This window comes from Cebidichthys violaceus, unplaced genomic scaffold (genome assembly GCF_023349555.1).
Source record: "Cebidichthys violaceus isolate CVI_PGR_0920_01 unplaced genomic scaffold, fCebVio1.0.p SCAF_64, whole genome shotgun sequence".
Classification (NCBI taxonomy): domain Eukaryota; kingdom Metazoa; phylum Chordata; class Actinopteri; order Perciformes; family Stichaeidae; genus Cebidichthys; species Cebidichthys violaceus.
In genome coordinates this window covers 1,188,379-1,201,848 of record NW_027176861.1, presented here as the reverse complement: position 1 = coordinate 1,201,848, position 13,470 = coordinate 1,188,379, and the positions used below count along the sequence as shown (strand labels likewise).

Genomic DNA, 13,470 nt, shown 5'->3' with positions numbered 1-13,470 from the left:
TCTCTCTCTCTCTCTCTCTCTGTCTCTGTCTCTCTCTCTCTCTCTCTCTCTGTCTCTGTCTCTCTCTCTCTCTGTCTCTCTCTGTCTCTCTCTCTCTCTCTCTCTCTGTCTCTGTCTCTCTCTCTCTCTGTCTCTCTCTGTCTCTCTCTCTCTCTCTGTCTCTCTCTGTCTCTCTCTCTCTCTCTCTGTCTCTGTCTCTCTCTCTCTCTCTCTCTCTCTCTCTCTCTCTCTCTCTCTCTCTCTGTCTCTCTCTGTCTCTCTCTCTCTCTCTCTCTCTGTCTCTGTCTCTCTCTCTCTCTGTCTCTCTCTCTCTCTCTCTCTCTCTCTCTCTCTCTGTCTCTGTCTCTCTCTCTCTCTGTCTCTCTCTGTCTCTCTCTCTCTCTCTGTCTCTCTCTGTCTCTCTCTCTCTCTCTCTGTCTCTGTCTCTCTCTCTCTCTCTCTCTCTGTCTCTCTCTGTCTCTCTCTCTCTCTCTCTCTCTATTATTTTATTATCTGTCCATCTGTTTGTCGTGGAAGAAGTACTCAAATCCTTCATTTAGTTAAAAGTACCAGTACAACAATGTAAAAACACTCAAAGTTCTACATTAAAAAATCTGAATTAAAGAGCATTAATGCGATATTCAGAGAGTTAATATATATAGCAGCAATACATCTCAGATGAAGAGGAGTAATGTGAACTTGATAAAAAAACTACAATATTTCCCTCTGACATGAATGAAGTAGTATTAAGTAGCAGAAAATGTAAATACTCAAGTAAAAGTACATCACTTGACCGATGTGTGTAGTTTCTTTCGACCTCTGCTGTCCTGTTATTAATATCTGAGTCCAACGAGCTTCAATAACACAACAACACGCAGCACCGTGGACACCAGCACGCAGGTTACGTCCTGTTACAGCTTGTGAGAGTGCAGGATGATGAAAATAACTGGCAACCCGCATCGCCCGGGCTCAGGCTGCTGTCACCGCGGCTCTAAAAGCAGCGCGGAGAACGCTTTCTACCGTGGGAAGCTTCAAGTTTCCCGCGTTCTTTATTGGTTGTGTTTCGATAAAGGTGCCAAAAGGTCCCGGAGGTCAATGTGTGGACTCTCTCCTCTGATTCTATTCTAAGTAGCGATATTCTTTCGTCATCTCATTGTGTTTCATTGTGTTTCATTGTGTTTCATTGTGTTTCATTGTGTTGTGGTTACGTGTTCAGTGAGGCCTGACAGGAACGTGTTTGTTTGTCTCCATGTGTTGCAGCTGAAGATGTGTGGCTAAAGAATCCAGGAGGACTTCTGCCTGTAGCAACAGAGAAGACACAAACAACCTGTGTGTGTGTGTGTGTGTGTGTGTGTGTGTGTGTGACCTTTTTAATCATCACGAGGCTCTGCTGTGACAGGCACGCATCGGTCACATATCTCAAATTGGCTGCAGTTGAAAAGGTTGTGTCACGGCGCTCGTGTGCGACTGTGTGAGAGTTATTGGCAGCGCTATTTATGAGCGAGACACACACACACACACACACACACACACACACACACACACACACACACGCACACACGCACACACACACACACACACACACACCTGCAGCACTACGGACTGTAGAAGACTCGCACTTAAAGAAACCCTTTCACACAGAAACGTCGCTACAGATACTTGGATTAATAGCGTATAAAAGTGAAACATTTTGGGAAATACTGGTTTACGTGTCTCTGTGTGTCATCGTGGGATGACGCTGTCTTCATATATATTTTGATATTTGACAAGTTTAAAACATATATTGTCCAAAACAAATTGTTTAACAAACCCAGACCAGAGGCTCTCTGCAGGGCTGAACCAGATCCGCTGATCCAGAGGTGGATCCAGGTTTTGATGGGGTTTCAGTGTAAAGAGTCTGGATGCTTTGCCGTCTTCGTCACACTTTTAAACATCCTTTGAAGTGTAGATTGGAACTGTAATGCTGTTGATAGTTTCCTTACAAAAGGAAAGGAAAGGAAAGGAAAGGAAAGGACAGAAGGAGGGAAGAAAAGCAAAAGAGTGAAGATGAAACGGAAAAGTGAAGTGAAGTTCCAGCACTGTACAGTATGCACTCAGTTACCTCTGAACTCTGGTGTGTGTGTGTGTGTGTGTGTGTGTGTGTGTGTGTGTGTGTGTGTGTGTGTGTGTGTGTGTGTGTGTGTGTGTGTGTGTGTGTGTGTGTGTGTGTGTGTGTGAGAGGGATCAGTGAGTGCATCAGAATCAGAAGGCTCAGCAGCTCGGTGAAGCTCTGTGCCTCCCATTGTCTCAGACCCTGAAAGTCTGCAGCAACAATGGTCCCAGACAATCAAAGAGTCACACACACACACACACACACACACACACACACACACACACACACAGTCAGGAGCTAGTTGGAGCTAGCTGTTCCAGAGGACTTGATTGAGTGTCTGCTGGCTCATCATTGATGGTGCGTCTGGGTTAATGACTTTAAGCCCGTGAGATGAGATAGCGGTCCTCTGTGCTCTGCCCTGTTGACACGACGTCTGCTCCTCCGTGTGCGTTTGCATGTTTGACTGCAGCCTGATTGTTTGATTGTAGCCGGAGGGGGGATGACTGTGATTGTGCTGATCTGAACCCACCGACGCCGACGCCGAGGATGTGAAGCAGACGGTTCTGTTTCAGCTGTTTATTGCCGCATGGTGTCTCTGTCCAATTGAGTCGTGGACTAGATTTGGAGTCGATGGATTTAAGAGATGCACGAAGCGGCAACAATATACAGTTCAAGTGGATTTCTGTCTGATATTTGATGTACTTGTTTTTCAGTTTGATTTAATGCATATAAAGAACCGAAAAGCTCTACTGTGGTTCTGTGTTCACTTAATCTGCACATCATCTCTGACCATTATGTTTACATGCAACTCCTCTGCATTGGTTGTCGATATCTGTTCCCTTTGTAATGTATAATATCTGTTTCTGTGTTTCGGCTCTTCTTCAGCGTGTTTCTGTTGCGTTGCCGTAGTGTGTTGTCCGTTTTGTTGTGTGTTTTTTCTCCCCCTCTGGTCCTGCATGTTGCGGGTTTGACACGGGTCTGCGACGTTCAGCCTGCAGACGGATCAGAAGTTGAAGAGCTCTTTGTTCAGAGAGGCGTGTTTTAACCTCGTCACGCTCTCGGCTCGCGCTGAAACACGACGCTCTCCCTTCGGCTCTTTGAAACACAGCGTTCATTTAATCTCGTCGATCCTCCTGGTGGGACTTCATGAGGCCTGCAGCGACTCTCACAGCTGAGCTGGTAACTCGCTCTGGTTACTTCTGAGGTCTTCTGAGAGCAGATAACATATCTCACCGCATGTTGTGATAACCCCACTCCAGACCAGATTCTCCTTTTTTAGTCGTACGATTCTACCTGAGGAAATGAGTAGCGCCAAAATCAGAAGTGCAAAATCAGACGCTGCTGGCCTCTCAGAGCTCACGGCCAGAAGAAGAAAGCTCGTCCTTGTGCTCGCATGGTTCGGGCGTCCTGCAGCTCTCCTTCTGCAGCTCTCCTTCTGCAGCTCTCCTTCTGCTGCTCTCGTTCTGCAGCTCTCCTTCTGCAGCTCTCCTTCTGCAGCTCTCCTTCTGCAGCTCTCCTTCTGCAGCTCTCGTTCTGCTGCTCTCGTTCTGCTGCTCTCGTTTTGCAGCTCTCCTTCTGCAGCTCTCGTTCTGCTGCTCTCGTTCTGCAGCTCTCGTTCTGCAGCTCTCCTTCTGCTGCTCTCCTTCTGCAGCTCTCGTTCTGCTGCTCTCGTTCTGCTGCTCTTGTTTTGCAGCTCTCCTTCTGCAGCTCTCGTTCTGCTGCTCTCCTTCTGCAGCTCTCCTTCTGCAGCTCTCCTTCTGCTGCTCTCCTTCTGCTGCTCTCCTTCTGCAGCTCTCCTTCTGCAGCTCTCCTTCTGCAGCTCTTGTTCTGCAGCTCTCCTTCTGCAGCTCTCGTTCTGCAGCTCTCCTTCTGCTGCTCTCCTTCTGCAGCTCTCCTTCTGCAGCTCTTGTTCTGCAGCTCTCGTTCCGTAGGTCTCGTTCTGCTGCTCTCCTTCTGCTGCTCTCCTTCTGCTGCTCTCGTTCTGCAGCTCTCCTTCTGCTGCTCTCCTTCTGCTGCTCTCGTTCTGCAGCTCTCCTTCTGCAGCTCTCCTTCTGCTGCTCTCCTTCTGCAGCTCTCCTTCTGCAGCTCTCGTTCTGCAGCTCTCCTTCTGCTGCTCTCCTTCTGCAGCTCTCCTTCTGCAGCTCTTGTTCTGCAGCTCTCGTTCCGTAGGTCTCGTTCTGCAGCTGTCGTTCTGCAGCTCTTGTTCTGCAGCTCTCGTTCCGTAGGTCTCGTTCTGCAGCTCTCCTTCTGCTGCTCTCGTTCTGCAGCTCTCCTTCTGCTGCTCTCGTTCTGCAGCTCTCCTTCTGCTGCTCTCGTTCTGCAGCTCTCCTTCTGCAGCTCTCCTTCTACAGCTCTCCTTCTGCAGCTCTCCTTCTGCTGCTCTCGTTCTGCAGCTCTCCTTCTGCAGCTCTCCTTCTACAGCTCTCCTTCTGCAGCTCTCGTTCTGCAGCTCTCCTTCTGCAGCTCTCCTTCTACAGCTCTCCTTCTGCAGCTCTCCTTCTGCAGCTCTCCTTCTGCAGCTCTCCTTCTGCTGCTCTCGTTCTGCTGCTCTCCTTCTGCAGCTCTCCTTCTACAGCTCTCCTTCTGCAGCTCTCGTTCTGCAGCTCTCCTTCTGCAGCTCTCCTTCTACAGCTCTCCTTCTGCAGCTCTCCTTCTGCAGCTCTCCTTCTGCAGCTCTCCTTCTGCTGCTCTTGTTCTGCAGCTCTCGTTCTGCTGCTCTCGTTCTGCTGCTCTCGTTCTGCAGCTCTCCTTCTGCTGCTCTCGTTCTGCGTTTGTAGACGGATTTTGGGGGATTGCAGTTTTGATTGTTGGAATACATCATTGTTTTTATCTATATTACGCTATTGTTCTGTCCAAAAGTGCTCTTTTAAACAACAACCGAATTAATGTGAGGAAATGAAAATAATGACTCGGTTCCCTTTTTATAAAAACAGATTGTCGTCTGTTTACAGATCTCAGTTTAGATTTATCTCCTACAGAAGGAACACGTTGAACAAACAGCAGAGCCATTACTCACCTGAGTCAGGATTATATTATAAATATATATTATAAAAACACAACGTCCTGAACTTTTACTGTGTTCATATGAAGTAAATCTCTCGTTTCTCATTCTCTGCTTCACTGCTGCTAGAAGTGTGATCGTGTCTCTGTCCCTTGAGTTCTGATGTCTCTACATCATGTATTATGCGCATGGTTATTGTCTTTACTAGGGGAAGACCAATTAAGGAACACTATGAAGTCAAAGCCTCGTCCCTAAGCAGTCTGGGGTCCAGGCTGCCAGGACTGAGTGTCTTTTTAAATGTGGATCTTGTGGATCATGTTTTAGTATGCATGTGAACATGTCTTCCTGTTAATTCTTCAACGAGCTCTTAGAGGGTTCAGTCTTGGTTTTAGGGAATAAGTTCCCTAAAGGTCCTCAGAAGAGCAGGAGAACAAACATGTGTGTGTGTCTCTTCAGACAGGAAGTGAGCGATATAGTGGCCCATAATAAGAAGCTGTTCGTCTCTTTCCTCTCTATGGATATCTCACTTTTTAAATATGTTGTAGATGTGTTATGGAGACGCTTTACTCTGTAAACACCAGATGTAGCGTGGTGTTGGTGTATATCGCTAATTGATTTATTGATACAGATTTACATGAATAAGCATCGACACGCCGGCTGCTTTCCAGCGTCCTAAATGGAGCTGCAGGTGTGACCCTCCTCCTGTCTGTGTGTTCCCCGGGCAGGAGCAGCTCGGACCGGCGTAAGGAGAAGTCTCGGGACGCCGCTCGCTCCAGGCGCAGCAAAGAGACGGAGGTCTTCTACGAGCTCGCTCACCAGCTGCCTCTACCCCACAGCGTCAGCTCTCACCTGGACAAGGCCTCCATCATGAGGCTGGCCATCAGCTTCCTGCGCACACGCAAGGTGCTCGCCACAGGTACGAACACACACACACACACACACACACACACATTCAAACTTCAGTGTATTTAAATGTGTTACACAAAGGAAACATACAGTGTGTGTGTGTGTGTGTGTGTGTGTGTGTGTGTGTGTGTGCGCGTGACTAATTGTCCAGTGAAATAGGAAGGTAGTTGTCAGACCCTTTCTGTGCACTTCTTCTCCTTCCTCTTGTGTCATTTAAAATGAGAAGCGGAGGAAGCTCGATAAAGAAACAGACCTATTGTTCTCCGCTGCGCCGCTGTCCCCGAAAGTGGGATCAGAGAACAGCGAAAAAAGAATGAACCGACCGTCGCGTCGGGAATGCAAAGTGTCCACGCGTCTCTCTGCAGAGCTGGGAGGTGTAGTCCTGCTCCCGCTGGCTGCCGGTGCAGCCGCCGTCTTTTTATAAGCTGCTCGGCAGCGTTTGATGGGGAAACGGTGACGCAGACGACCGCCGCTTCCTGTTTCCTTTGATTCGTCATCGATCAAAACAAATGTATCAAAATATCTCTATTCATCACGGACCTTTATGTACAGAAAGTCTTTACAGTTCAACGTTAAAATAAAACATAAAACATGATTTATCATTAAATCATTAGTCTCTGTATCGGATGTGGCACGTCCTGATAGTACACTACACAATACACCCTTATATACACAATGTACGTGTTATAAACAATTCTGTGTGTGTGTGTGTGTGTGTGTGTGTGCAGAGCAGTTTGCATAATGTTTACGTTCTCCACATTAACGGTGCAAAGTTCTGTGTTGTTGACGGGTCAGTGACCCCAAAGTTTTCTAGTTATGCAGCTAGTTTCACTTTCATGTTCCAAGATGTTGAGATATCTGAAACCTTCTGGAAACAGTTTCTCTGAATAAATAAATGAATAAATAAATAAATAAATGAATAAATAAATAAATAAATTAATTAATAAATAAATAAATGAATGAATAAATAAATGACTAAATCTCGGTGTGAACGGTAAACTGTGAGCCGGCATATTCTGCATCAAGAAAAAGGAGGACAGAAGAGGAGGAGCAGGGATGGAGGAGGAGGAAGATGTAGTTGTGTCGGAGGAGTTAAGGTAATGAGAGGAGGATGGAGGAGGAGGAGGATAGAGGAGGAGGAGAAGGATAGAGGAGGAGGAGGAGGAGGAGGATAGAGGAGGAGGAGGAGCAGGAGGAGGAGGAGGAGGAGGATAGAGGAGGAGGAGGAGGAGGAGGAGGAGGATAGAGGAGGAGGGGGAGCAGGAGGAGGAGGAGGAGGATAGAGGAGGAGAAGGATAGAGGAGGAGGAGGAGGATAGAGGAGGAGGGGGAGCTGAAGGAGGAGGAGGAGGAGCAGGAGGAGGATAGAGGAGGATAGAGGAGGAGGAGGGGGTGGATAGAGGAGGAGGAGGATAGAGGAGGAGGAGGAGGATGGAGGAGAAGGAGGATAGAGGAGGAGGATGGTGAGGAGGAGGAGGAGGATAGAGGAGGAGAAAGATAGAGGAGGAGGAGGATAGAGGAGGAGGAGCAGTAGTAGGATAGAGGAGGAGGAGGAGGATAGAGGAGGAGGAGGATAGAAGAGGAGGAGGAGGAGGAGCAGGAGGAGGATACAGCAGCAGATAGAGTGTTATCAGGCCGCTCTGATTGCTCCTCGATGGACAGATTGCAGAGGAAACACGGAGCTCTGCCCATCGCTCAGCCGATGCTGGCATCACCCCCCCACTAGCCATAACACCCGGCCGCCTCGGCGCCAAACACGCACACACACACACACACACACACACACACACACACACTGTGTACGCACCCGAGGACACACTATGAGAGCTGCTGCAGGAAACACCTCTCATGTAACGTCAGCTCAGATGTGCTGATTGTGATACTCCAACGCTGATTTGAGCTGTGGTGATATTTACAGTATTGATTATTAACGTTATTTAGAGACATTGAAATCTGTATTCTCTTAAATAAGTGCAGGTCAGAGAGCAGATGATGCTAACAGGGACAGTTTTATTATGAATTATACGCCATAAAGTTTGGGTTTCAAACCGTGATGAGAGCAGGAATCTGAAACTGAGAAATTAACAACGGACTAAAAGAAAGCAATAAATCCCTCCATTAATAAATCAGTGAACTCACGTACTACTACAAGTCACATGACCCCTCTGTCCTGTCCGGCGTCACAGGAAGTGATTATCTGAACGCCAGCTGTCCCCGTCAGACGCTCGGCCTTTTATTTTGAAACCAGGGCGGTTATGCAACCGAAGAACAACAGAGAGACGAAAAGTGCAACTCTGTCCGAATGACTGGTAATCACAGCTAAAGTATTTAGGCCAAAGGTGCCGCCGGTCTTTGGACCGGGTCCCCGAGAGTCTCCCCCAGCGCCCCGGGGGCCCGTAGAAAGAAAAAAAAAAAAGCTCTGAGGGGGGGGTTAACGCTATCTGGGCCCGGCTCCAAACTCCAGCCCCAGGCCTCGCCGGGAGCCTCCAGAGCCTCTCTTATCTCAGGGAAGCACACTGGAGGAATTGCGAGCACCTCCCGGCCCCCATCAGCTACTGGGCTTTAGTTCACACACACACACACACACACACACCAGCTGGTATTAATTAGCTCTTCAACGACACGTTGTTGATACGCTGGAGTCTCCGTGTAGAAATGTTTGGATGCCGCGTCGTACATGTTTGAGCATAATTGCACGATGTGTAAGTCGTGTCGGAGGGAGAAGAGAGAAGAGCGCTGGTGTAGTTTCGGGTGTAGTTTGTCAGGGTCGCGGGTCAGGAGCGGCCTGAGATGCAGGAAGAAGCTGCACTGCTTTGTTTTGGCACTGAGCCAAAGCTTCAAGAAGAAACACACACACACACACACACACACACACACACACACACACACACACACATGTAGAAATTACAATCAATGCAATGAGAGAAACAGGTTTTGAGTGTGACCCACCTTGTTCTCTGCCTCTCCTCCAGCAGCAGCAGCAGCAGCAGCAGCAGCAGCAGCAGCAGCGGCGGTGGTGGTGGTGGTGGTGGTGGCAGAGACGGAGACGATGACGATGACGGACAGATGGACAGTCTGTACCTGAAGTCCCTGGAGGGCTTCATCACCATGGTGACTTCCGACGGCGACATGATATTCCTGTCCGAGAACATCAGCAAATTCATGGGGCTCACGCAGGTACAGAACCAGAACCACCACTAAAATCAGCAGAGACTCAGACAAGAAGACGAAACGTTTTAAACTGATTTTAATGATTTATCTTGAAGATTTCGTTTTGTGTGTGTGTGTGTGTGTGTGTGTGTGTGTGTGTGTGTGTGTGTGTGTGTGAGGTTGAACTGTAAACACACTGCATGGTTTCGTATTCTCTGGCAGCGGTTTGAAGAGCAGAAGAGGTGAAGTTGCCTGTAGGATGTGGAGCAGTGTCTCCTCTGTTGTTGATGTTTTTCTGTGTCTGTAGTGACGACTTTCTGTTCGTTGTGAACTCGGAGCTCTTGAGTGACACGACCCTGTTCTTCTTCTGCCGTTTGTTCCAAACAAGCCTGATGTGGAGTGTTGAGACCAGAAGGGAAACATTAGAAAATGTTTTTATATATTCACAAAATAAATGTATTTTCTTTTGCAGGTTGACCTCACTGGTCACAGCATCTTTGATTTCACACATCCATGTGACCACGAGGAGATCCGGGAGAATCTCAGCCTGAAGACATCTGGTTAGCACACACACACACACACACACACACACACACACACACACACACACACACGTGCACGTGCGCGCGAGAGAGAGAGAGAGAGAGAGAGAGAGAGAGAGAGAGAGAGAGAGAGAGAGAGAGAGAGAGAGAGAGAGAGAGAGAGAGAGAGAGAGAGAGAGAGAGAGAGAGAGCGCTCTCTCTCTCTCTCTCTCTCTCTCTCTCTCTCTCTCTCTCACTCACTTACTCACACACTCACTCTCACACACTCTCTCTCTCTCTCTCTCTCTCTCTCTCTCACTCACTCACTCTAACTCTCTCACTCACACTCACTCTCTAACTCTCACACTCATTCTAACTCTCACACTCACTCACTCACTCACTCACTCACTCACTCTCACACTCACTCACTCACTCACTCACACTCACTCTAACTCTCTCACTCACACTCTCTCACACTCACTCTCACACTCTCTAACTCTCACACTCATTCTAACTCTCACAGTCACTCTCTAACTCTCACACTCACTCACTCTCACACTCACTCACTCTCACTCTCACACTCACTCACTCACACTTACTCTCACACTCATACTCACTCACTCACTCTCACTCTCAGTTTACACGAGACTTTACACAAAATCTGTAACAAAATAAAACACATTACACTATCGAGCTGCCCCTTTAATCTCAAAACAGGTGTTTAGTAAAGTGTGAGAACGACAACATGTGAAGTGTCCTACAGTCCAACAGATAATGAGCTTTGTTCACAATTATGATACTTTAAGGCCTTAAAAGTCATTTTAAATTCATAGAAATGATGAGCTGTTGGTGGCACTAGAGGACATGTCCTCTGGGGACCATGAATGTCCACACTGAGCTTCATGGCAATCTCGTCAGCAGTTGTCTTATCTTGCTCTTGACCCAAATGTTAGATGAACTCCGTGACGTCCGTATCCTTTGAGCTTTCTCAAGGGAGGTGTTTGCAGTGGTCTGCTGTCTGAAGCATTAAATATCTAGAATCTATAATACGTATACGACGTACAGAGAGGAACCTAAAGAGAGATACAGTAGAGGTGTGTGTGTGTGTGTGTGTGTGTGTGTGTGTGTGTGTGTGTGTGTGTGTGTGTGTGTGTGTGTGTGTGTGTGTGTGTGTGAGCAGAGATGAGGGAAAGACGATGAGAGAGGGGAACTGGGCATTATCTGCAGCAGATAGTGAACACTGATACAACTGTGTAACACTGGACATTAATCAGTGTGTGTGAGTGACCAACGTTTCTGTGAGGAAATAATGCACACACACACACACACACACACACACACACACACACACACACACACACACACAAAAAACTGCGGTTGATAACTCTTATCAGCAGCAGTCACAAAACACACAAGTGGATTAACACCGTATATTTTATAGTGTCTTTCCCTTTAACACACACAAAACCACATCCACACACACACACACACACACACACACACACACACACACACACACTTCATCTCCAGAGAGAAGTGTGTTTCAATCGTTTGTTGTGTTGAAGTGTAACTAAAGATAAAGACACACTTCACCACTTTGCTCTGTGGCTGCAGCTCCCAGACTGAACTCTGACCCTGTGATGTAACAGCCTGGTCCAATTTCACGTTGTGTGTGTGTGTGTGTGTGTGTGTGTGTGTGTGTGTGTGTGTGTGTGTGTGTGTGTGAGAGAGAGAGACTCAACCTTGTCCCTTTTCTCATAAGGGAAAGACATGTAAAGGATTCTGTTAATTTTGCCACTAAAGTAAGAAGATATAATCTAACTACTGAATGTTGGTTTATGTGTTTCAGGCAGCGGCTTCGGTAAAAAAGGCAAAAACCTGAGTAGTGAGAGAGACTTCTTCATGAGGATGAAATGCACGGTGACCAACAGAGGACGCACCGTCAACCTCAAGTCAGCCAGCTGGAAGGTGAGAGAGAGAGATGGTGTGAGAGAGAGAGAGAGAGAGAGAGAGAGAGATGGTGAGAGAGAGAGAGAGATGGTGTGTGAGAGAGAGAGAGAGAGAGAGAGAGAGAGAGAGATGGTGAGAGAGAGAGAGAGATGGTGTGAGAGAGAGAGAGAGAGAGAGAGAGAGAGAGATGGTGAGAGAGAGAGAGATGGTGTGAGAGAGAGAGAGAGAGAGAGAGAGAGAGATGGTGAGTGAGAGAGAGAGATGGTGTGAGAGAGAGAGAGAGAGAGAGAGAGAGAGAGAGATGGTGAGTGAGAGAGAGAGATGGTGTGAGAGAGAGAGAGAGAGAGAGAGAGAGAGATGGTGTGAGAGAGAGAGAGAGAGAGAGAGAGAGAGAGATGGTGAGAGAGAGAGAGAGAGAGAGAGAGATAGTGAGAGAAAGAGAGAGAGAGAGAAAAAGAGATGGTGTGAGAGAGAGAGAGAGATGGTGTGAGAGAGAGAGAGAGAGAGAGAGAGAGAGAGACACGGGGAGGTAGAGAGAGAGAGAGAGATGGTGTGAGAGAGAGAGAGAGAGAGAGAGAGAGAGACACGGGGAGGTAGAGAGAGAGAGAGAGATGGTGTGAGAGAGAGAGAGAGAGAGAGAGAGAGAGACACAGGGAGGTAGAGAGAGAGAGAGAGAGAGAGAGAGAGAGAGAGAGAGAGAGACAACACATCTGCAACATCTGCACACCACGGTTGCAGGGTAGCCACAGAAACACATCCCATACAGATGTTATAGAGCTCACCATGTTCTACACATACATTAAAAACCATGTTGAACAAAAGAGAGACGAGCGTTGTGTGCGTTTCATTCGTGTCCCTGCTGCTCCCTCCAGGTGCTGCATTGCACCGGCCACCTGCAGGTGTACAACAGCTGTCCTCCGCGCGTGCTGTGCGGCTTCACGGAGCCCCCGCTCACCTGCGCCGTCCTGATGTGCGAACCCATCGCTCACCCGTCCAACATCGACACGCCGCTGGACAGCAAGACCTTCCTGAGCAGACACAGCATGGACATGAAGTTCACCTACTGCGACGACAGGTGGGCGGGAAACACGGGAAGCTGCCGGTTGAGACACCGGCCTTGTTGTTTGGTTTGACTTGGCAGGGACGTCGGCGGGAAATGTACGCCGGGGATGAAACATAAATACTGTAATAAGTCCCGATGACAGATTCACGTCCCAGTGCCGGTGTTGACGCCTGTCGTGTGTGTGTGTGTGTGTGTGTGTGTGTGTGTGTGTGTGTGTGTGTGTGTGTGTGTGTGTGTGTGTGTGTGTGACACTATGAAATGACTACAGGCACTGCGGCCATCTTGAAACCAAAGAGCCGGTTCATTTGCACCCAAATATTTCTCTCCCTTTGGCTCGAGGACGTGATGACACACACACACACACACACACACACACACACACACACACACACACACTTCTGATTTGAGTTACACAAGCACATGCTCACAGACCTCTAATCTTATCAAGTTGCTCATGCGGGACAAAGGTTTCTTTCAGGGGGGGGGGGGGGGGACAGCGTGTGTGTGTGTGTGTGTGTGTGTGTGTGTGTGTGTGTGTGTTTGCTTATTGCGTGCACACGTCTGTGCGTGAGCGCTCCACAAACAAGGACGCATTTTCTTTTCTCGACCTCCTTGGTGCAATTTGATAGCTGCCCAAAATCTTCGCTCCAATTACGCAAATGAGTTTCTAGTTAGGCGGGTCGGTCCTCCTGGCTCGGCGGGGACTTGGACTCGTTAGGGAAGCTCCTTCAGCTCATAGTCTGGCTCTGGGACAGGTCGAGTAGGGGTAGACCAGGGAAGGGAAGGGAAGGAGGGGGGAAAAAGGAAAG

General features: G+C 48.2%; 1 protein-coding gene across 1 annotated transcript in view; it reads left to right on the top strand.

The window, feature by feature from the left end:
* epas1b (endothelial PAS domain protein 1b) overlaps positions 1–13,470 on the top strand; it is a 36,418-nt gene that overhangs the window by 9,434 nt on the left and 13,514 nt on the right. Inside the window, exons 2-7 of the mRNA XM_068734432.1 lie at positions 5,798–5,988; positions 7,437–7,440; positions 8,965–9,154; positions 9,600–9,687; positions 11,498–11,616; positions 12,471–12,673. Of these exons, the coding sequence (XP_068590533.1) occupies positions 5,798–5,988; positions 7,437–7,440; positions 8,965–9,154; positions 9,600–9,687; positions 11,498–11,616; positions 12,471–12,673 (795 nt within the window). The remainder of the gene's footprint in view (positions 1–5,797; positions 5,989–7,436; positions 7,441–8,964; positions 9,155–9,599; positions 9,688–11,497; positions 11,617–12,470; positions 12,674–13,470) is intronic.